We start from the raw sequence: 23,523 nt of genomic DNA, 5'->3' as shown, positions 1-23,523 counted from the left end.
GGATGGGCAAAGAGCCCAATTATGACAGATTGGGTGTATTTGGGTGTGAGGCATTCTCACATGTGCCGAAAGCGCTTAGACAAAAGTTGGACCCCAAATCGCACAAGTGCATCTTCATTGGATATGGTGCAGACGGAGAGATGGGATATCGTCTCTGGCACCCAAATCTAAGAAGATTATATGCAGCTCACAGGTGATAATCAACGAGTCTAAGATGCATAAAAATCCAGTGAAAGACATTGAGTATTGCAGAGTACGGTTTGAGGATGTCTCCTCACTGCCAGTTACAGAGAATGTTGGACGTGCTAGTGATGTACCTTCCACTAGTACACACACACACATGTTTCTCCAGAGAAAGCGGAATCCAATAGTCAGGCACTTTGGAGATCTACTCGTACATCTCATGCACCTGAGTGTTTTGAGCTAGGATTGGACTACTTGCTAGTCACTCATTGCGGTGAACCCACTTGCTACAAAGAGGCATTCAAATGGACGATAGCGTAAAGTGGGAAGAGGCTATGCAATCTAAGTATAGCTCAATTTTAGCCAATGAAACTTGGGAAGTGACAGAGTTACATCTGGGTAAATAGGCAGTGCCATGCAAATGGGTGTACAAGAAGAAGTATATCACAGATGATCCCGAACCTAAGTATAAGGCAAGATTGTTTACAAAAGGGTTCAAGAAAATGAAAGGCGTGGATTTCAATGAAATCTTTTCTCCAATGGTCAAGATGACTACATTGCGTCTTGTGCTTGGTCTAGTAGCCATCAAGGACTTGAAATTGGTTCAAATGGGTGTGAAGACAGGGTTTCTTCTAGGGATCTTGAAGAGGATGTTTACATGAAACAGCCAGAGGGCTTTGCGATAAAGCCTGAGAAGCCAACACGAGCAGAACTGGTGTGTAGACTCAAGAAAGATTGTTTGGATTAAAGCAAGGCTCAAGGCAATGGTACATCAAGTTTGATAAGTAAAATCAATCCCAGGGATACGTTGGGAGCCAAGAGGATCATTGTTTGTACATCATTCTCATTTTGTACGTGGATGATATGCTCATAGCCGGGAAGTCAAAAGATGAGATTTCACTTCTCAAGGATGCCTTAAGCAAGCAATTTTCTGTGAAAGATTTGGGCGATGCACATCACTTTCTTGGTATGCGTATCAAGCGAGATCGCAAACATGGTATACTTGAACTTTCACAGGAAGAGTATATTCACAAGGTCTTGCAATGTTTTAATATCCAAGGGGGGAAAGCATTGAGTACTCCCATGGCTACATACAAAAAACTTAGCAAGCATGATTGTCCCAAATTGGATGCTGAAAAGGCAAGGATGGCAAAAGTGTCGTATTCTTTGGCAGTTGGCAGTCTCAGGTTCGCCATGGTTAGCACACGGCAAGACATTGCATATGCAGTGGGAGCGGTCAACAGGTTTATGGAAAATCCAGGCAGAAAACATTGGGAAGTAATGAAGCACATCTTGAGATATGTCAAGGGCTCATCTAGCAAGTGCTTACGCTTTGGGAACAATGATACATCCATAGTTGGATACACTGATTCGGGTTATGCGGGTTGTGTGGACACTAGGTGATCCACATCTAGATACATTTTCTTGTTCGCTAGGGCGGCAGTTTCTTGGAGATCATGTATCCAAAATTGCACTTTGTCTTCCACCATTGAGGTAGAGTATGTTGTAGTTTCTGGTTCCAATAAGGAAGCTGTGTGGTTATCTTGTCTAGTGGGAGATTTTGGTATACACTAGACTCGAGTACTACATTGTGACAATCAGAGTGCGATTGCATTAGCAAAGAACCTCGTGTTTCACTCCAAGTCAAAACACATGGAGGTCAGGTTTCATGTGGTACGGGATATTTTGGCTAGCACACGCATTGCGTTAGTCAAAGTTCACACAGATTAAAACCCAGCGGATGCTCTAACAAAGAGCCTAGCCTCATAGCGGTTCCCACATTGCATAGAGATGATGGGTGTAGGGTGAAGCTACAATCATGCTTCACGATTTTGTACATCTGTACATAATAGCCCCTACATTCTTTAGCCACTTGGGCCACATTGGCCTTCAAGTGGGAGATTGTTGGGTTTCAGGCCCATGGCCGGTTAATTATTGTTTTGGTGATAGTGAACAATAAGGAGAGTGAGAGGAATTCTCTCACAAGATCCACCAAACCTTAGTCTACTCATGCATCCCCTTCCCCCTTCTACTTCCCTCTCTTGCACACTCCACATCCGCTCCATCACCACACACCAATAGAGTCTACACAGCGGCATACATTGTCTTTGAGAGAGCCAATGGGAATAGGTTGAGACAAGTTTCCTTCCTTACCTACTATACATACTACTAGGTCTTATAGTAGTACCACTTATCAGCACATTCACTTTTAAGTGGGAGATTGTTGGGGTAAAGGCGGTGTGCCTCTTACCCTAGTCGGACATGCCAGAGACATCCAACCACCCATTACTTGTACACACCTTATTCTTTACTAGTTAGAAGAATAACCACCCATTACTTGTACACACCTTATTCTTTACTAGTTAGAAGAATAAGGGGCTCTCTCACACACATAGTGTTAAGCTGCTCCACCCACATCATGTGTTCTCTCTCTCTCTCTCTCTCTCTCTCTCTCTCTCTCTCTCTCTCTCTCTCTCTCTCTCTCTCTCCACACACACACATGCACCGCATTTGCACACTCACAACTTTTACAAGTGCAAATACAAACACAAAATTCTTCTTGATCGTGGGCACTACATGTAAAGTATAACCAAGTGAGAAAGAATTTCTAGTTGGAAAAAATAAGCATCATCATACCAAATCCCTGAACTACATAAGAAGCATTTTTGGCACATGAGCCGGTATTCTTGTTAGGGATTGTTTTAAAAGGAGTGGATAAATTAGGATGAGATATAATGTTCTTGGATTATGCATGTTGCACAACATTTGCCAAAAATCCATTTGGAAAGCATCTACAATGGCTTCATTTGCCTCTTTTTTGCAAGCCTTCTTATCGTGAAGCTTAAGGCATTGCTTAATGAGGTGGTGATCATTTGCCTTACAATGATGTCCATCTTCTTCTTGCCCTTTTTGTGAGACTTTTGTCACCTGTGACTGTTTGAAGAAGAAGTAGCGGGTACAGGCTTGTTGCTCAAAGAATCATTGGATTCTTCTTTTGTTGCATAGCCAAAAGTGCTTATCGACAAATACGATGCTCAACCTTATTTTTTATAGACTAGACTGTTGGGATTAAAGCCCAAGTGGCCTCTTATACGGATATGGCCGCCCGCCCACCTAACTCACTTATCACTAACTCTTTGTATATACTCACTTATGCTTTTGTGGATAATAAAGTTTTGGGAGATAACCCTTCAAACAACTTCTCTGCGTACTGTGTAAGCTCTCTGTGTATCTCTGTGTCTGTGTGTGTGAGTTGATCCACACTCCGCTCCTTGACTTCAATTGGTATCAGAGCTTGGTTCAGTGCGGATTTGCGTAATCGCGCGCTCGCACTTTTCAAGCAGATTCTGGATCCGGAGCTTGGAAATTCACACTCGGTGTTCCGGGAGTATTTCCTGCAGGTAACCTACCGTTTTACCCCCCTTTCGAATCCGTTTATGCTCTCAGAATTTCATTATGAGCACTACATCAGAATATAGGTTTCAGCCGCAAAGAAACCCGTATTGTGTAGATTGGCAAGCAGGAGGTGGTTGGCATCAATATCGGCATCGACATACATCACTCATTCATCTTCAAAGCATCACCTATAGACCAGGTACACATATATATCATCAGATATATATATTGCAGTCTGCATTGCTATTTCTTGTGCTTGCCAGGTTCCAGGGGAGGTGTGGCCATACGACGGCTTGACACCACTGGCATGTATTTCAGATTGATGTACTGTGATTGTGGGTCTGCTAGTTGTGAGTCACGTTAGCAGACAAACCGCCGCAGCGGTCATAGGACAGTGATTGGTCTATTGTAGGATGTATGCTAGTTCTGGGCAGTTTGCTGAGCCATCTGTGAGGGTCGTGTGTGAGGTTTTTTGAAGCCAAGCACTGGGGGGCGGATTACCCAGTGTGACGTGGATTAGGTTGCTGGAGTTCCCCTCTACACGCATCCTCTTTGGCGACTTTGTGTAGACACTGGATTGCATCTTATACGTCAGGCCGTTTAGGCATTGTTCAGGGTTCAGTCTTGAGATACATACAGGTTCTGTGATCGCCCAGACAGGAGACATTGCATGCTTACAGGATAGCATATTACAGATATTTTTAGATTTGTCGGTGGTCAGCTATTTATGGTTGTTTTTGAGCTATCTTTTGGTTTCCAGAGCTCAATTTACAGAGGAGACTTTGTCAAAAAATTTCAAAATACTAACAGTTCCTGAGGAGAGGTGTTCAGCTTGTTGTTTACAGCTTGTTTACTGTGTATAGAGGCCAGTTTACAGGGAAAACTCTGCCGGATTTTCCCCAGGAGTAGACAGTTTGGCAGATATGGCATCTTATCAAGTGAGACTTTTTACAACATAAAGAAGCTGGATGGCACAAACTTTCCATTCTGGAAGAAGCAGATTTGGCAAGTTTTGGTGCAGAAAAAACAAGCGAAGCCACTGAAGCTCAAAGGGGAGAGACCAGAAGGTATGGCTGAAGATGAGTGGGAAGAGCTTGACGAGTTAGCTTGTTCCACAATCATGCTGACACTGGCAAAAAATGTTTACTTCAACGTAGCAGAAGAGACTACAGTGTATGGCATATGGAAAAAGCTATGTGGTATGTACGAGAAACAAAGTGCTGCTTCCCAGATTTACTGTCTCAAGAAATTGGTGGATTTGAAGATGAAGGAAGGGACAACCATGTCAAATCATCTGAATGAATTTCACACAATTTTCAGCCAGTTAACAGCACAGGAGATAGTTTTTCCAGATTCAGTGAAGGCTATGTTTTTGTTAATCACTTTGCCAGACAGTTGGGATACTTTTCGTACAGCGTTAAGTAATTCTGCTGCGCTAGAAGGTCTTACAAGTGCTAATGTAGAAGGCAGCTTGCTCACAGAGGAAGTGAACAGGAAGAACATTGACAAAAAGGCAAAGGCAATAGTGCTTTGGTCGTTCGAGGGAGACAACAATCTAAAGAGAAGAAGGGTAAGAAGGCACAAAACCGAAGTAAGTCTCGTGACTCGAAGTCAAAGGATGACATAGAATGCTACCATTGTGGCAAGAAGGGTCACATGAAGAGAGACTGTACGAAGCGGAAACAAGAAAAAGGCAAAGCAAAGAGTTCTTAGCAAGATGAAAAGAAGAGTTCAGTGAAGATTGAAGAGGTGAATGTCACAGGATCTGGTTCAGACAGTTATTCTGGTATAGCAGCTGGTGACATCTTCCTCACAAGTAATCTTGATCCTGTTTTCTTGACTGCAAAGGATGGACATGCTATGAATGATTGGATTATCAACTCAGGGGCATGTTTACATGTTTCTCCGCACAAAGAGTGGTTTACATCATATGTGGCTACTAAAGATTATGTCAGACTTGGCAATGAGCAGGTTTGTGACATACTTGGAGTGGGAGATGCGTAGTTGAAGTTTCAGAATGGCTCTTCTTTATGGCTCAAGAATGTCAGACATGTTCCAGCAATCCGAAAGAGATTGATCAGTACAGGGAAGTTGGATGATGCGGGTTATGTGACAGTTTTTGGGAACATCGCTTGGAAGATCTCCAAAGGTTCGATGACTGTAGCACATGGCAGCAAGTCAGGAACTCTGTACACTTTACATGTTTCAGAGGTTAAAAACCATGTAATTAATGTGATTGAGCAGCCAAGTGTGTCACTGTGGCATCGTAGGCTGGGACATATGTCAAAAAGAGGAATGGAAATACTTTCTCATTATGGTTATTTACTTGGCTTTTCATTTCAAGATTTCAAGTTTTGTGAGCATTGTGTTTATGGTAAGCAAACACAGGAACCGCACAGATCAAAGAGGAATCGTAGGGACGAACGGTTAGCTCTTGTGCACAGTGATCTATGTGGACCAATGCCTAGTTTGTCACTAGGGGGAGCAGCGTACTTTTGTACATTCATAGATGACTATTCTCGTAAAGTATGGGTTTACTTCTTGAAGCACAAGGATGAAGTGCTCAAGGTCTTTAAGACATTCTTGCAGCTTGTGGAGAATCATAGTGGTCAGAAGCTGAAGTGCTTGAGAATTGACAATGGTGGAGAGTACGTTTCCAAAGCTTTTCAAGACTTTTGTGAAGCAAAAGGGATTAAGCGGGAACTTACTGCACCATACAATCCTTCACAAAATGGAGTTGCAGAATGTATGAATAGAACCATACAAGAGAAGGTCAAAAGCATGTTGTCAAATGCTGAGTTGCCTGATGGATTTTTGGCGGAAGCAGTGGCTACAGCAGTCCATTTGATCAACAGGTCTCCTAGTAGGGTTCTGGATAAGAGTGCAGTGGCAGAGATGCTATGGATAGGCAAGGCACCTTCGTATAAGCATCTCAGAGTCTTTGGTTGTAAAGCTTATAGCCATATTCCTAAGGAGTTCATGAATAAGTTAGAACCAAAGAGCAAGAAGTGTATATTTCTTGGCTACGGAGAATCGGGCGAGATGGGTTACCGGCTTTGGGATCCTGAGTCCAGAAAACTTATTCGTAGCAATGATGTGCATTTCAATGAAGCCAAGTTTCACGCTAAGCCAGAGAAGACAGAGGAGATCAGTAGAGTTGTCTTCAGGGAAGATGGACCTAGTGCTAGCACATCAAGACAACATGGTCAGGCTCAGGAACAGCCTATAGTGGCTAGAGAGGCAGAATCAGTTGTGGTGAGACGTTCTGAGCGTGTCTCCAAACCACCTGATCGTTATGTGCCATCTCTAAATTATGTCATGCTCCCAGATTGCGGAGAACCATCTTGTTACAAGGAAGCATTACAAGTGGTTGACTCGAAAAAATGGCAGTTGGCCATGCAGTCAGAGATGACAGCTCTGCATAAAAACCAGACATGGAAGCTAGCTAAATTACCACAGGGCAAAAAAGCTCTACCTTGTAAATGGGTTTACAGGTATAAGATCACCGCTCATGATAGTCAGCCAAAGTACAAAGCAAGGCTTGTTGCCAAGGGCTTTAAAACAAGAACAAGGCATTGACTTTGATGAAGTCTTCTCTCCAGTGGTCAAGATGACTACATTGAGATGCTTTCTTGCACTGGTTGCCCTATTGGATTTGGTGTTGCACCAAATGGATGTCAAGACAGCGTTCTTGCATGGTGATTTAGATGTGGAAATTTACATGCAGCAGCCAGAAGGGTTTGTTGAGAAAGGCAAGGAAGATTTGGTATGCCAGTTGTTAAAAAGTCTTTATGGCTTAAAACAATCACCGAGGGCATGGTACCATAAGTTCCACCAGTTTTTGCTTTCTCAAGGCTACAAATGTAGTGAGTTCGATCACTGTCTATATACAAAGAAGGCTAAGGATGGCAGTTGGCTGATCCTTATTTTGTATGTGGATGACATGTTGATTGCTGGAAAACACTTGGAAGAAATTTCAGCTTTGAAGTCAAAGATGGCAAAATCTTTTGACATGAAAGACATGGGTGAGGCAAGTCATATACTTGGTATGCGCATTGAGAGAGACAGATCAAAGAAGTTGGTTTGGTTATCTCAAACAGAGTATATTGACAAGGTTTTGCAACGTTTCAATATGGAGAAGGGAAAGGCATTGAGTGTTCCATTGCCACCATATGTGAAACTTAGCAAACAAGATTGTCCTGTGTCTGAGGAAGAAAAGGCTGAAAAGGATAAGATTCCATATGCGTCTGCAGTGGGTAGTTTGATGTATGCAATGATTGCTACACATCCGGATATTGCATTTGCAGTGGGAGTGGTTAGCAGATATATGTCAAATCCCGGCAAGAAACATTGGGAGGCAGTGAAAGGTATCATGAGATACTTAAAACATACAAAGAGTATGCGCATATGCTATGGTAGTCAGGATTTGAGTGTCAGAGGATACACTGACTCAGATTATGTAGGAGACTTGGATAAGAGGAGATCTACATCAGCCTATGTCTTTACATTGGCTGAAGGTGCCATATCATGGCGATCTCGATTACAAGATTGTGTTACGCAGTCTACTACAGAAGCTGAGTATGTTGCAGCAAATAAGGCATGCAAAGAAGCTATTTGGCTTGGTAGATTGGTAGCAGACTTGGGAATCAAAGTAGATATGCCATAGTTATATTGTGATAGTCAAAGTGCTATACAATTGGCAAAGAATCTAGTGTTCCATTCGAAGACTAAGCATATTGATGTGAAATATCACTTCATTAGGGAAGTACTTGAAGACAAGCAGATACAACTGCTGAAGATTCACACCAAGGACAATCCTGCTGATCTACTCACACAAAGGGACTTCCAGGAGAGGACTTTGTGCATTGTCATGAGTTATTGGGCATTGGATAGATGGCAGCCATGTAAATCTTTGTACATTTATGTTCATAGGTGCCACATTGGACTTTAAGTGGGAGGTTGTTGGGATTAAAGCCCAAGTGGCCTCTTATACGGATATGGCCGCCCGCCCGCCTAACTCACTTATCACTAACTCTTTGTATATACTCACTTATACTTTTGTGGATAATAAGGTTCTAGGAGATAACCCTTCAAACGACTTCTCTGCGTACTGTGTAAGCTCGATGTGTATGTCTGTGTCTATGTGTGTGAGTTGATCCACGCTCCGCTCTACGACTTCATAGACCTCTTGCAACAATACAAAGGCAAGACCATCAAGATTCATAAGTTCAAGTTTATTATCTGTCAAAAATACTATAGTGGATCAAATCTTTTGATATGAATCAAGGAATACATCAAGAGCTATCTATACAAGGGAGTTCTCAAGAATAACCTCACCAAGAATAATTAAGTGCTTCTTAAGATATTTTATCTTCACAAGAAATATACCCATCCCATCCTCCTTTTGCATAATCTTTGATTCTAAATCCTTGTAGAGGTAAGCAATTTTTGTCTCATTATGACCTGTAAACAAGACATCTAGTCTATCCCATGCTTGTTTTTTTATTTTTGTTGAGCAAATGTATGGAGCAATAAAATGCTTGCCAAAGAGCACAATCAATGCATGATTTTATGCATATCGAGCATCCAAACATGTCTACAGAGTATTAGAACTGCTAGAACCTGCAAATCATCCATTAAACTTGTATCCATGGAAGTTTGTCTTATGTCACATCCCCGAATAGTGTTCTAAAGCACCTTTTCAAGAAGATCATGTTGCAACATGTATGCACACAATGGATACTCTTTCCCTTACAATTATCCTTGGAAGACAACATACAAAAATGCTCGTGATTGCACCTTATGCAATAGATGCCTATGTAATGAAATTTGGGAGGTATTAATAGATTTCCAGCATTACTTGAACGTCATCAAAATAAGAGATTCACATCATAAATCACATAACCATAATTAGAAACTTAAAGAGAGAGAAGGAGAAAAATGGAAATGGCATAGTATTGAGGGTCGGAGTGGCCCCCCCCCCCCCCCCCCCCCCCCCCCCCCCCCCCCCCCCCCCACAAATAGGGTTTTTGTATTATGAAAGCTTTCAATGAAGCTAAATACAATCATGATACATCAACTTGCCCATAAGATGGCCTTTTGATTGTGCCAACATAAATAGCCTTCTTTGATCAACCCAATAATTTTGGCCTTTTTTTATCACAAACATAAACTCATTGACTCCTCTCTTTAAAGTAGCATCATCTTTTTCCTTCTTTGATATCTTTTCTTCCTCTTGTAGAAGCATCACAAAACACACAAACTCTACAAAAACATGTACATGCTTCTGTTTAGAAGATTTTTACTTACAAAGTTCCATGCATGGTTTATGCATGTTAAATAACTTCTCCATTGTCTTCTTCAAGATTGATGAGGAAAGATGTTCCTGCAAAAGCTAGTAGATATGACTAAAACATGAAAGTCAGTCTATAGATACATGGAGCTCAAAGAGAGATATAATGCAGCATAGTAGCTATGGAGATCTTTGTGTGGGAGAGAAAAGAACGGGCCTTTTCAGGGAGAGAAGCCTTCCTCTACAAGTTGTGATTAGTCTCTTGTGCATCAGTAATTCGCACAAGAGACCAATGTGTACTATATATAAGAACCCACATATTCTATATAGCAAAACCCATAAGAGGCTATAAATTGTCTATTTTGTAGAAATCTGCATCATAAAAAACTTGCACAAATGGACAAAATTCTTGCACATTATACTAAACAGAGGAAATTTTGATGTTCATGAAAGATCACTATGATATGAGAACGTGAACCAAGACGGTGACGGCAATGATGCGTATTGATGGAGCTTTAATGTGCTTTTCTAGATGGGTTCTCATAAACCATATAGACAACAACTTACTCATGTAGAGGTTGTGGTAAGGTTATCCATGGAAAGGCACAACATCCCTTTCAATAAAAGTTATGACGATAACAAGCTTGAAACTAAAAGCACAAGTCGCATTGTTTGTATAACATACCATGCATGCTTGGTAACGTTTGGAAAAATTAACATGTGTATCTATATGGAAACAAATTTGACCTTTGATACTGCCCAATGTGCAGCAAACAAATTTGACCTTCGATACCGCCAGATGTGCAGCAAACAAGTAATATTTTGTCAAATTTGTGCTTGCATTGAACTACTGTTTTAAAATACCTCATACAACTTTGGTGCCCCAAACCATTAAAAATGTATAGCAATTGATTGCAAAGAAAAGATGCAACATGGAATCAAGTCGTGGGGAATCTAGACAAGCCACATAGTTTTTGGCATGTGATCATTTCTAGATAACATGTATGTTAGACCCAATCAGATTGCACTTCTTAGTCATGAGAACTGCTTAAACAAGATTGTACTTATAGAAGTGTCTAGAAATATTGAGTTGGCTATTTGAACACTAAACAAATAACCATAAGAGCTGCAAGCTAAAGGATATTGCTATGGTCCTTGTCCTGTTATCATAGGGAAGATGCACATTGTGAAAGTTTTCATAAGTGAGGTGTTGAAGCCTCAAGGATGAGCTTGTGGCCCATTGTACTATTAACACACCCTTGAACTTGTAGAACATATGGCATATTCTAGTGAAACACCATCTATCTATTGCCAATATACTTTTCGGAGAGAGCCTGATATAGCACTATCATGTGATATTTTTGATCAACAAAGGATGCCCAAACCTGAATCAACAACCACTCTCCATAACATTCATCAAAGATGCAATGTTGAAAAATTCATGCATCAAAACATCCAATCAAGGATGTGATAACCATTGCAACTATAGATGCAAAAGGGAACTGACCTCGTAGCCTCGTGGGTACCTTAGAGGGCCTTCCTAAAGCATCTTGAAGCTAGCACTAGTACATAGGTGCTACATATAACATATTAGTTAAAAGTTACATGTCCTCTTGCATGGCATGAAGCTTGGTGAGAAAATATAGGTGTAGAATCTTGAATCCACTCACATGCCTTCACATAAAACATAGTAGTAAAAAGTTACATGTCCTCTTGCATGGCATGAAGCCTGGTGAGAAGCTATAGGTGTAGAATCTTGAATCCACTCACATGCCTTTGCATATAGTTAAATTCCTCTTTTGAAAGATAGAAAATGTTAGCACAAGTCCATGAACACATGCTCGCTCAAAGAAGTGTTTACTTGTAGGAAAAAGCACACCTTTTGAACCTAAAAGGCCTTTGTAAAGTATCTTCTTTTATGTTGCTCATAATACGATTTTGATAGCAGCTCTAAAGGGTGCCCACATGAAGGAACCCTCAATCAAGTTTTTGAGGGCCTTGTGACTTCAGACCTTGTTTCACGAACATTATTGCATACACATGGCACTCCCAAAAGGTGACTCATGAATGACTCTGAACACATGAGATGTTGGCGAGAACACTGGCAAGAGCAGAAGGTCGATGGACAACTTTGTGCTAAAAGGTGCACACATGGAAGAAGCTTTAGTTGATTTTTTGAAGGCCCTTCAAGTTTGGACCCTGTGGCCATCCTTGTTGCACACACATGGCACTCCCTACAAGCAACTCATGAGCGACTAAGAACACATGAGATGATCGAGAGAATGCTCCCCAAATCAAATTTCTAGAGATGCGGCATGCAACTGCATGTTGAGCCTTACTAGGGTAAAGGGGCCAATATAAGGCTACTTAAAACATGGGGGCCAATAGAGGGACATTCAAATTCAGTGATCAGAATTATTTGATAGGATTGATAGTTTTCAATACGAAAAGATAGGTCATATCAAGCTCTTACCATTCTCAATGCCATTCCAATCATAATTCCCATTTATTTTGGTAATATTTTCCATTTACTTTTAAGGTGGCCTTGTTTTGGACCCCGATCCTTTATTCGCCCCTTTACCCTATCACGTAGTAGCCATGGAAGTAAGAATCTTGGACTTGGAGCCAGGTAGGTGTTTTTGAACATTGTGGCTCATCTTGGAGTACATGTGTGGAGCCTTTGAGCCCTATTATTGAAAGAGCTGTGGCCGCAAGAATATTTGAACCACGCTAGCAATTTTGAATGCTTGGGCTCAATTCAGAAGACATGTTAGCATCCTTTAGAAGGGGAGCAAATCTAGAGGTCTCCTAACGGTTTTGCTTTCAAAAGGCACCTACAAGCCATCTTGTAATGAATCGCCTAAAAATTACGATTGCTTGCCCAGACCCAAAGAGATCTCAACCTTGTACAGGCTAGCTTTGCTCCCTGTATATAAGACCGTTAATAAGGTGGTGGTCACACGAGGCTTAGTTATCAATTATTTGAACTGATAACTAAGCCTCATTGTTGGTTGTCACACGCAAAAAAGAGCATTAAATAAATAACTATGGCTACCCTTTGTAACTATGTAGATTTTGGCATAATAGTTGTGAAGTTCAAGACATAGTTTGTCATGCCAAGGATAGGACTATAGGAGGCCACGGCCCTGGCCAAGGGCCGATGGATACACAAGTGGTACAGGGGCTATATATAGTAGGGCCAAGTGCCTATATATAGGTATGGTTGGGTGGTTATTTGGCATGTCTATCTCCCTATGCCCTTTCACTCGTATCAGAGCAAGGTGGGAGGAGGAAGAAGGGAGCTATGGAAGAGGGGAGATGGAGGTCTTGCATGGAGTTTGTATGCTCTCTCTCTCTCTCTCTCTCTCTCTCTCTCTCTCTCTCTCTCTCTCTCTCTCTCTCTCTCTCTCTCTCTCTCTCTCTCTCTCTCTCTCGTTCGGGATTATTCGCATGGCGAAGTGGGAGAGCAAGGCGGTCTGCAAAAAGGTTTTGGTTGCGAGGAAGGCAAGGCCCGACAGGCAGGCAGTGGAATCGGCCACTTGCTTGGCGAGTATCGATGGAACCTTCACTGTGGGAAAGCACCCCGAGAGAGGCCCACACAGATCCGAACCTGCACCAAATTAGGCATGCAGGCTCTCATCGAGTTTTCCCTGGTCGACACAGTGTCGAAGCCCGGGAGGCAGGCCTTGCAGCGCTCGGCTTCTACTTCTCTCTCGCTGCGCTATTCGGCCTCCATGGCTGCTGTTACTTCGTTTTTTTTTTCCCTCTTCACATGATGGGCACCCCAAGGCCAAGGGCCTTAGGGTTTTAACCAATTAAGGGAGGGTCCCCACCGGGCACACCCCTTTTCCATTCCGGCTTAGACGAGCAGCACATTGCTGCATTCACAGTGCTGCAAATATTTTTCAGTGTTGCAAATAATTTTTATTTTTGTATTTCCCCACTTCTTCCCCTTTTCTACACGAGACTACGAGCCGCGACGGGGATATACACTATTGTGAAATTACATGACCATGCTCTTGCCATCAAGGCTATATTCGCTTGGCAGTCGAAAAAGAACTATCCAAAGATAGGCCTGTGGTGAGGCAATGACAAGGCGCTTGCTACTTGTGATGGTAGTCACAGGGTAGGCCACCATGCAAGTGTCGTCGGCAAGGACATTGCCCTAGGACGGTAGGTGCTCCAACAAGGTTGAAATTATCATGTTTGCACTTTCACGTTCTTGCAGTTTTTATAGTTTTTTGTGTGCAATTGTATTGCAGAAACATGTAATTATGCTAATCTTGGCTATGTTTCCTTGCAAGACTACCTATGGGTCAAGTATGACCATGGTCATTATGTCCACTTTTCTTGCGCATCGGGCAAGGCCCTAGATAGCATGAGTAGATCATCTATTGCACCAAGCAACAGTGTTTAGAAAATCATTTCTTGTTTTTCTTACTGCTTCCGAATCATTCAATTTTTGGGTCGGCAAGATTGGTCGGCAGGTGTACTTAATGAGGTATGCAGTTGATTTTTGTTTATTGTCATCTGCATAACTGGTTATACAATTCTGGCCGTATCTCTACATAAGGTACTCTATGAGAACGGCATGAGGCACTTACCATACAACTTTTGATCGTCGACCACGAACTGATGTAATAACAGCAAGGCTGTCAATTGCTTATGAAGCTTTTGACCTAGATGGAACATGTATCACCTCTATTGCATATATCTGACATGCATCAAAGGTGATGCATTTTTCTCCACTCCAAGCACAGGCACGGCCTCTGACAGTTCACATAAGCACCCAAATTTTGTTGCATACATTAATGGCAAGGGCCAATTTTTTAGTATCTCAAGGAGACATGCATGGCCTTTTACTGCACTTGTTGAAGGAAGCAAGTTGCTCGGCATGGTTGACTCCTTGTCACAGTTTCTATACACTGACGAAGGATGCTTACCACACAGTAATGGTTAATTTCAATTGAAATTGCTCGACACGGTCAATTATTTTTGTCATGATATCTGTCGCCACATCCGTTGGCTCTCAACACAAACATATTAATGTGAAGCAAGGCTTCAATTTACGACTCTTGCATTGAGATTTTTCCCGTTTGGGGTATGCTATGAGCACACGCCTTTGGGGAATTTCTCCATATGCCTATAGGATATTTCAGGCCAACTGTCTCTCGTGCAACAGAGATGGTTATGATCTACATTTGACCGAGTTTTTCTTTCGACGTCTCCAGACAACTGGTTACAGCAGGATGACCAGGTTAGACCATGTTCAGTATTGTTTATTTTTCCTTGTTTATGCATTTACATTGGAAACTAATGCCTTTGTGCAAAGCAAAGTTCTTTGACAATTTTACATGAAGCAAGTCTTCTCCCTTGTGCCAACATACTGCACAATGACTTGGAATCATAGGCAGTGGCACACAAGTTTGAAAAACTGGCAAAATAGGGAATATCACCTCACCGAATCCCTACTACTTTAGACTGTGCAAGGCACTAATGGTTTTGGCTCTCACGTTTCTACGCAGTTTGTGATACATGTTTTATTTGGGAGTCAGCATGAGCCAAGGTGCTCTAACTCTCAGCTAGAAATTGAGCAAGACGCCCTCTACATTAGTCTTCATTGTCTCATCGATTGAATACTAATTTCCATAAGGGCTATGAGCCACACACGTTGGCTAAGAGTCATTACTAGATCTCGGGTACGACCCAAGTGTTGGCATTCCTTGGGTGATTGTTCTTAAGATCTAACAAATCTACCCAGTGAAGTATACCACGACGTTGATGGACAAGCAAGAGTCTTGTCATTACGGATGTTTAGGGTGTCATTTTTGCACGACATGTTTTCAGTGTGACACTCGAGTTGAGATTTTGATAACCATAAACTCAACTCAGTTGTTCTCTACCACGAATGTTAGATGCAACAAACCGTTGCGACAGCATGGCTGTCCATAAGAGCTAGGCTTTCCACTTGTGTGGATCTCCTGCTCTCTCTATAGCACTACGATTGTCTATGGACGAATTGTTTTGGGATCAGACCCCGCGGGTGCTTACTGAATCACCCCATAGGCATTGAGGATCACAATTTGATCTATTCACGTTATACTTTCAAGAAAAGAATTCCGCAATCTCCACGCGGTAGAGGAAAAATTCAACTTTTCAAGTTGAGTTTCATCATTTTGTACACGGTTAACTATGTTGGTTACCGTTACCTGCTAGTTGAGCAGTTTTTACAAAGGGTCTTACCAAGGGGTAGACTAGTAGATTCTACCCAATGGGTTTGGATTGCGAAAGCAACACCCAGGGTTTCTAGTGCAATGTTGCTTGGTTTTTTCACAGATGGGAGACGTACTCCTATGCATTTGCATATGGGTAACTGAACTTTCAGTTCAATCCCTAGGACCATGCCAAGGGCATGCCACAAGAAGTATTTTGGGTCGTAGTGTCCAATGTACATTATGTTGAATCCACTTGTCGGATTTGATTTGGCACATGTTATCACATGGGATACAACATGGTCTAGGGATTCAAGGAGTTCGGTTTAGCCAGTGTTGAGCAATGAATGAGAGTCCCTCTCACTCTTGTCGCAGAGTGTTTATTTAGAGTTACCTCCACACACAAGTACATCTTGTACTTGTAGAATGTTCTTTTTTCAGACATCCTTAGTTGAGACATATTCAACATGTGGCGAATGTGAGTCTCTGGGACTGACAGTGGCGCCCACTATTTCAAATATGTGTCACGACAAAGTCCCTAGGTGCTGGTCACATCTGTTTTCTAGACCATTTTTAGCACGACGTATCAGGAGCAATTTCGTGGCCAAAAATTGTCAGATACTTAGAATAACTTGTTCAGGAACAAGTACTGCTAAACAACATTACAGATGGTTGTTTATACATATAGCAAGGCTCTAAGTTGTTAATGAAAAAGTTTCATTGTTTGTCCCTAGAAGTGATTAATGTTTCATCTTCTATTATGGTTCAAACGTTTTAGCAACGCTTGCAAATGATTACAGCAGACAATATTTAGATTCTTTTTCGAACTACTTACATTCCTCTTTAATGTGTGCTACGAGCATCACATTCACCATAAGTATTGGCAAAACTAATCATGGATATACAAGTTCAAATCTATTTTTTGCTAAATGCATGCACACTAAGTGTTATGGGTCCTAGTGTTTAGCAAAGATTGATTTGGAACGACATGCGTATTCATAACTTGTTGCTTATGAAGCATTTTGCACTCTGTGTGCAGTATCTCTATGAGATTACTTTTGGGTCTACTAATCGCCCAACAGAGGTCATGGCTCGGTTTGGGTGTTTGTGGATTTTTCAAGTTAAACCACGATGGTTATCCCGGACATTGTTGATTCCTCAGCAATCTTATACGATATTGTGATTCCCATTTACCAGTCATCTGGGAGGACTGTTTGTAAATCGTGGAGAAAACACACCTCTGTACCAAGAGGATAGACAGATTACAAAGTGTAATCTTGGGCTAAAAGATATGCAAAGTGTGTACATTAGCACCAAGCACTCCAATTAATAAGCATTCATTGCTCTACTTAGAGTTTATTCACTATCAGTTAACGCATGTTTGTGACTAAGTTTAGTCTCTTCATGTATAAGTCATGTTTCAAACCTTGAACACTAGTTATGGTGGGGTTGTTTACTGATGAAATTTGAAAACAAGTCAAGGACTTACACTTGTGACTGATGAGTTAGGTCAACAAGTTACTTTCACGAAAAGTGAAAATCGGTACTCTATCAGATACATCTTGGTTGTGATAACTCGTTTAGCATGCTCATGTGCGTTCCAAATGGAGTCTACACTCTAAATGGTTGAAAATGGACAACAATGTGCAAAATCAAAATGTTATTCTTGATTTTATTGAACCTCCTACTGCACCATGTTTTGATCAAACAAACCACTAGATCCATGACGGATACCACTTTGGAAAACATTAGTGTTCTTATGAAGATCCGACCGCTTTTGTTTTCGCGGACGAAAACGCTTCTCCAAGGGGAGAGTGATGTCATGCCAAGGGTAAGACTATAAGAGGACACGGCCCTAACCAAAGGCCGATGGATACACATGCGGTACATGGACTATATATAGTAGGGCCAAGGGCTTATATATAGGTATGATTGGGTGGTTATTGGCATGTCTATCTCTCTATACCCTTTCATAGTTGAGAGGTGGAATGAATAACTAAGCCTTGAGTGACCATGCAACAGGCTTAATTATTCATTTAGTGCTCTGTTTCGAAATAGGTGACATAGTTATCTATAACTAATAACTAAGCCTCGTGTGACCGTAGCTTAAGTGTGCATTTTCGTTGAAATAAAGCTACTAGTACCTGGGCCTTGTAATTGTTAAAAAGTGATCTAAAGCATAGGCCTGGGCTGGGCGAGCCAAAAACATGGCGAGAAATCCACTCTATGGCCATTCACAAATCTGTTGTAAGGTCAATTGCACGTTCATCCACTTGTTTAGCTTCTCCTCAACTGTGTTGGGCCCTAGCTATCCATACAAAGATACATGAGAGCCCATTAACCAACATGGTAGAGATATGGCACACATAACATTCTCCATTTCCCAAATTACAAGACCCAAGTATATTGGATGACTTCTCTCTACACACACAAGCATGCACATAGTGTCGCAAGCTCACTTGCAATGCGAGAAAGAAAGAGCACATACTCATTATAGATTCCAATCCAATCTAACGCCCCACAAGACCACATACATGCTTCATCAAACTTTAAAGCCCCATGTGGTTCATACACATGCATATTATGTGGGCCCTTTAGCTTGAGCAATCCCCACAGTTGTTTGTTTGTTAGTTTAGATATTCCATGCAGACATGACTACAAGTGTAATGCATCCTCCTCCTAACTCTACTGCCAATGGGCAGAAGGACAATGTGCATTTGATCCCAAGATAAAGATGATGAACTCCATGTAAAACTTTTCTATGTCATGAGCAAGCACACGTATTGTACTGCAACCTCTAATGTGTTGGAAACTATGAGACTATTGAATTAAGTCATATAAGTGTGTGGATATAATACACCCCAGGGACATAGATTTTTGTCCCTTTTATTTGTCTCAATGCAAGGCATTGTGGTCTTTTCTAGACAGCAATATGGTGTTTCCTTATCTTCTTCATCACTAGGTCTCCCAAGCAAGAAGGAACTCAAAGAAGTTTTTGTTCCTCGAGTAGGATTCATCCCTTTTACTTTGGCAGTTTGATGCATCACATCAACTAGTTTCACAAGACTGTCCCACACTTGCATGTTACAAGGGTTGAACCATAGTGAGCACGCTTAAAGGCCTGCCAAGCCAACTCCCCTCGACTGAGTAACATTCATCTGTAACACCATTATTAGTTCTTAGTCTAATACACGACAATGTTGTCGTCCCAAGCCACACGTATGCAACTTAAAAGACTCATGCAGCAAGTGTGCAATCAGCATGATATAGATGTCACAATCTTCAAATTGTGAGAATTTCAGGGGAAGATTGACATAGCCATATCAGACCTTGTGCCCATTTGGAGCTTTGGTGTAGGCAACACTGGTGCAAAATCTCAAACTCTTCGACATTTTCTATAGAGCCACAAATTTTGAACATGCCCCTGGGGGCTCAATGCTTTACTGGCACACTACCCTTAGAAAAGATGGCTCAACCATAACAAGAAGACTAGGAGTAGAAGATGCATGCATAAACAAGATCTGTTCGACAGACCATCTAACATATCAGAACATGATTCGTAAAACGTGCAAGACCAGCTGTTGTCCTTCTACAGTTTGTTGGGAAAATCTTATTAAATGGAATGATTATGCTCTTCTCCATCAAGAAGCCACATAGAAATTAAGCCAAGGATGCAAGTGCATAGCACCCTCTATCGTCAAAGCCTTGCTTGATCGAGATGGACGTGAATGAGCCTACTGTTCTTGACCATAAACTTTCATAACAATTTATAGACCAATCACCCTACACACATGTTTGGCCTTGAGCAACGCAAGCCAAAATAACATTGAAGCTTTCACAAGAGCCCATGTTAGACTCTCTATCCTTGGCCTCAATGCGTGCAACGATCACGGTTCAAGGCCCGTTGATGTTTAAGATTGCCTAGATTTACATAGAATTTAATTACCCTATCCCATCAATATAAGTGATTTGCTTGATCTTGAAAAATTAGGCTCCTTTGATTGAAATTGAACCTTCCAAAAGAAGGTCTGGCCTAGAAAAACAAAGCCCCAATAATCTACTTAATGTTACAGATTATGCCGATGCCAAAAAACAAACACCCCCTTCAAGGTCTATGTTTAGAAGTAGGCAAAGCACACACAATCACAACCTGCTGATACCATAATAATGTATTGAGGCTGGGAAAGACTCAAGACACAGCAAAATTGATTCATATTCACAACAGATAAAAAAAGGTTCCTCTGCATGCATAATGATTCACTGCATACCACCACATCTAGTTCTTCTGAATGGTTGGCATTAACCACTCTTGTCCTCAGGCTCATTTATGTCTCACTTCGCTGTATTACACATTTTCAATTATGCACATGCTGTTGAGACATAAATGCCTGCCTTTGCTCAAAGACACCCCAAATCTCAGTAATTTCATCAGCTGTGAGACTGTTCGGCTTCAAATGCGAGATATTTCTCTTGGTTCTTGATCGAATCGGTGAGAATACCGGGGTGGATGGCGTAGACCCACAAGACTTGACCTTGAACTCAAAAGAGGTATGGGGAGACATCTTGCAAGAAGGTGGCAGAGACAATGAGTATGGTGTTGGGGAATACATAACAGCGCAGGCAGGGGCCGATTGCAGCTCTGATGTGGATGACATTGGCAAGGAGGATGGTGGCATCGATGGCACGGATGTCGAGGATGTTGATGATGAAGATGAGAGTGGTGATGACCAAGAGTTCGTAGACTCGGCCGACGATGACGGTGATGAGGATGCTGATGACTTCATGCAGGAGTCAATAAGCAGTAAGAAAAGGTCATCCCCGCTCAGCTCCTCGTTTTCAAGCAAGTGTATGATGTTTTCGATGGAGAGAGGCGAATTCCCGGCCACCTGCTCATAGGGTCTTTCTGGAGAGGCTATTCTTAGGGGGCTTAGTTTCTGCTTTGGAGAAGAGAGGGGTGACTTCGGGTGTTGGACAGTCACTGAGGGAATGAGGTGGAGCTCGTCGGAGTTCGCTCCGGAGAAGAGTATGGCATCACCGGTCGAGACTAAGGAAAGGGCTGGCATTTTGCTGCTAATCTTGTCGTCCGCCATTCCCATCTCATGGGCCCTCTCTTCCCATTCCCTCTCCTTTCTGTTAATAAATTGCAAGTTCTCCTGTGACATTATATACAAGGGTTGTTGGTTGGTCCCTGTCAGATCCGGCCTCCCAAAGCCGTCGACATGATCTGGACTGCCCCGAGCTTGCAAATCTCTAATGGGGGCATTCCCATGAGAGAGGGAGAAAGCTTCCAAACTATAGCAAAGCTCTGCATCCTGATGTTGATCCTTCTCTGCAAGGCAACTGCTAATGTTGACATGAAAATCATGAAAGTCATCATCATTGCCAAGCTCATCCTCGCAATCAATCAAACGTAGAGAGCGCTCAAACGACCCGTCTTCCTCATCAGCTCCAGTAATTCGGAACGATTTACGACGCCGTATGGATCGATTGGCCTCTGGATCTCCAGTTATCAATGGCTCTTCTTGGGGTCTTCCTCTTTTCAGCACATTGACATCATGGGGAGAAGTACAGATGGAGGCCATTAAGTGAGCATCATGTGGAAGCATATGCTTGTATCTCACCTGTCAATAGATGAAACTTTTAAAACAAACAAACTATGGCAGCTCTAACAACAGCAAAACAGCAGTGAAAAGAGCCTACCTCAAGTTTAATGCCATCACTATCATCAATATTGCTCAACCTTCTTGAGTTGCCCGGAATCTCATATGCCACATCATAACCGGAGCAAGCATCGTAATCTTCCTTCAGAGAAGATGAAAGAGTTTCAGAAGAATGCAGCCCATCATTGGGCTCTGGAAGATCGCAATCATGGTCCGTACGGAGGAAATTATGCTTGAAAGCGCACGTTTCACTCAGAATTTCTTGTTTGTAAGCATGTACTTCTACATCGCCCTGCATGATAGCATGCTTTCCTGAGGAAGGCCTCTTGTCAAGAGCATGCTTTGATGGATAATCGCTGCGGCGGCACGAGAGATCATAATGAGGTGCTTTTTCAACCTCATCAGAAAATCCACTCATGGACCGACTGCTGACGCAAGGTGCAGCCTGTCGAAGAAAGTGTGCATCAAAGACATCCGCCACACAGAGACTACACATGGGTTCGCGAAAGCTGCTCGAGGTAGAGAAGCCCTTGATACCAGGGCTAGCAGCTGCTCTTTGGCAGCTCTCACAAGGGCAAAATTGCAAATGACCGGCAACCCCATTGGCACGGCAGAACTGACAAGAACTGTGGCCAGCTTGCCACTGCTCTAAACTGGGATGAAGGTCACCATTGAAGCTGCAAACCTCATGTGGGTTGTCAATCTTACTGCAACAAGTGCCCATGTGGGTAAAGCACAAAATTTGAGCTTTGGTAAGACTGAAAGCTGAAGCTGATGAGCTTTTAAGGGTTTTGATTAGCACATTCCTGTTGGTTGATTAGCTCTACGCAAGTCTCTGCGAGCTGTTTAGTAAGCTAAACTCAGCATGTGAATGAGAGATCTTGGGCTACTGATGTAGGATCAACTTCTGATTCCTGAAGGCCAGGATAGTTGTAAGTAAAGGCCTTATGTGGATCTGTGCACAAACACTTCTAATGAGTGGATGTGCAAGAGTCCACAGTAAGCAAGATTTGCTTGTACTTGTGTAGGCTAGGGGTGTTCATGTTACAAAGTGGATATGCTTCTATGAGAGAGAGAGAGAGAGAGAGAGAGAGAGTGTGTGTGTGTGTGTGTGAGAGAGAGAGAGAGAGAGAGAGAGAGAGAGTCTCTCTCTCATGTGAGTAGTCTCATCACTCTCATGCTTGCTCCATGCACTGAATGGGCAGTAGACACTTTGAGAGAGAACAACCTCTTGTGAGGGTATCCACTTGCTTGCTCTGAAATGGGTAATGGGCCTAATGGCCTATGGCTTGGGGGGGGAGAGAGAGAGAGAGAGAGAGACCTTGTGGCTTGTGTTTTGGCAGGTGCTTGCACAAACCATGCATGGTGGGCAGGTACATTGTGGATCTGATACAGAAAATTGAAGGACCCAGAAATTGCCCACATCCAGTAGGTACGACTCTTTTTATCTCCTCAAATTTCTAAACCCACGTCCTATTTCTTCTGTCAGCTCGATGAGCCTTCAAATAGCTGAGAGAAAAGCAAGATTTTTAAAATATTTTTATTTTCAGTTTCCACTACTATTTCATGTTTTTCCCCCCAAAAAAATTGACTTTATTGGTCCTCTCAGATGTGAAAGAGAGTGAAAATGGGTATAAATAGTAGTCCTTTTTATTTCTTTTTTATTTATTTAATAAAAGATGGGTGAAAATAGGGTGAAATTTCAACAAAAATTAGACTCACTCTGCTTTTTAGAAATTTTAGAAGTAGAGAAACATGGGTGAAATTTTGGTTATTTTTT

At 42.1% G+C, this 23,523-nt stretch overlaps 1 protein-coding gene across 1 annotated transcript; it reads right to left on the bottom strand.

Annotated features, from left to right (window-relative positions):
- Nucleotides 1–20,278: 20,278 nt before the first annotated feature.
- Nucleotides 20,279–23,086, bottom strand: LOC147439244 (uncharacterized). The gene is made up of 2 exons (XM_086485112.1): nucleotides 21,784–23,086; nucleotides 20,279–21,704 (listed from the first exon to the last, which is right to left on the bottom strand). The coding sequence occupies exons 1-2, from the start codon at nucleotides 22,465–22,467 to the stop codon at nucleotides 20,439–20,441; spliced, it is 1,950 nt and encodes a 649-aa protein (XP_086341238.1). The 5' UTR covers nucleotides 22,468–23,086; the 3' UTR covers nucleotides 20,279–20,438.
- Between the last annotated feature and the right edge of the window lie 437 nt (nucleotides 23,087–23,523).

This window comes from Adiantum capillus-veneris, chromosome 16, assembly GCF_014529385.1.
Source record: "Adiantum capillus-veneris isolate H3 chromosome 16, ASM1452938v2, whole genome shotgun sequence".
In the NCBI taxonomy this organism is placed as follows: Eukaryota; Viridiplantae; Streptophyta; class Polypodiopsida; order Polypodiales; family Pteridaceae; genus Adiantum; species Adiantum capillus-veneris.
Note: the sequence above shows the minus strand (reverse complement) of the source record. Positions and strands in the feature narration are given on the sequence as shown.

Bases quoted from the DNA above. Each gene is read 5' to 3' on its own strand.
- LOC147439244 (XM_086485112.1), bottom strand. From the start codon at position 22,467: ATGGGCACTTGTTGCAGTAAGATTGACAACCCACATGAGGTTTGCAGC. The intron at 21,705-21,783 runs GTAGGCTCTTTT...ATCTATTGACAG, and splicing joins GTGATGGCATTAAACTTGAG to GTGAGATACAAGCATATGCT.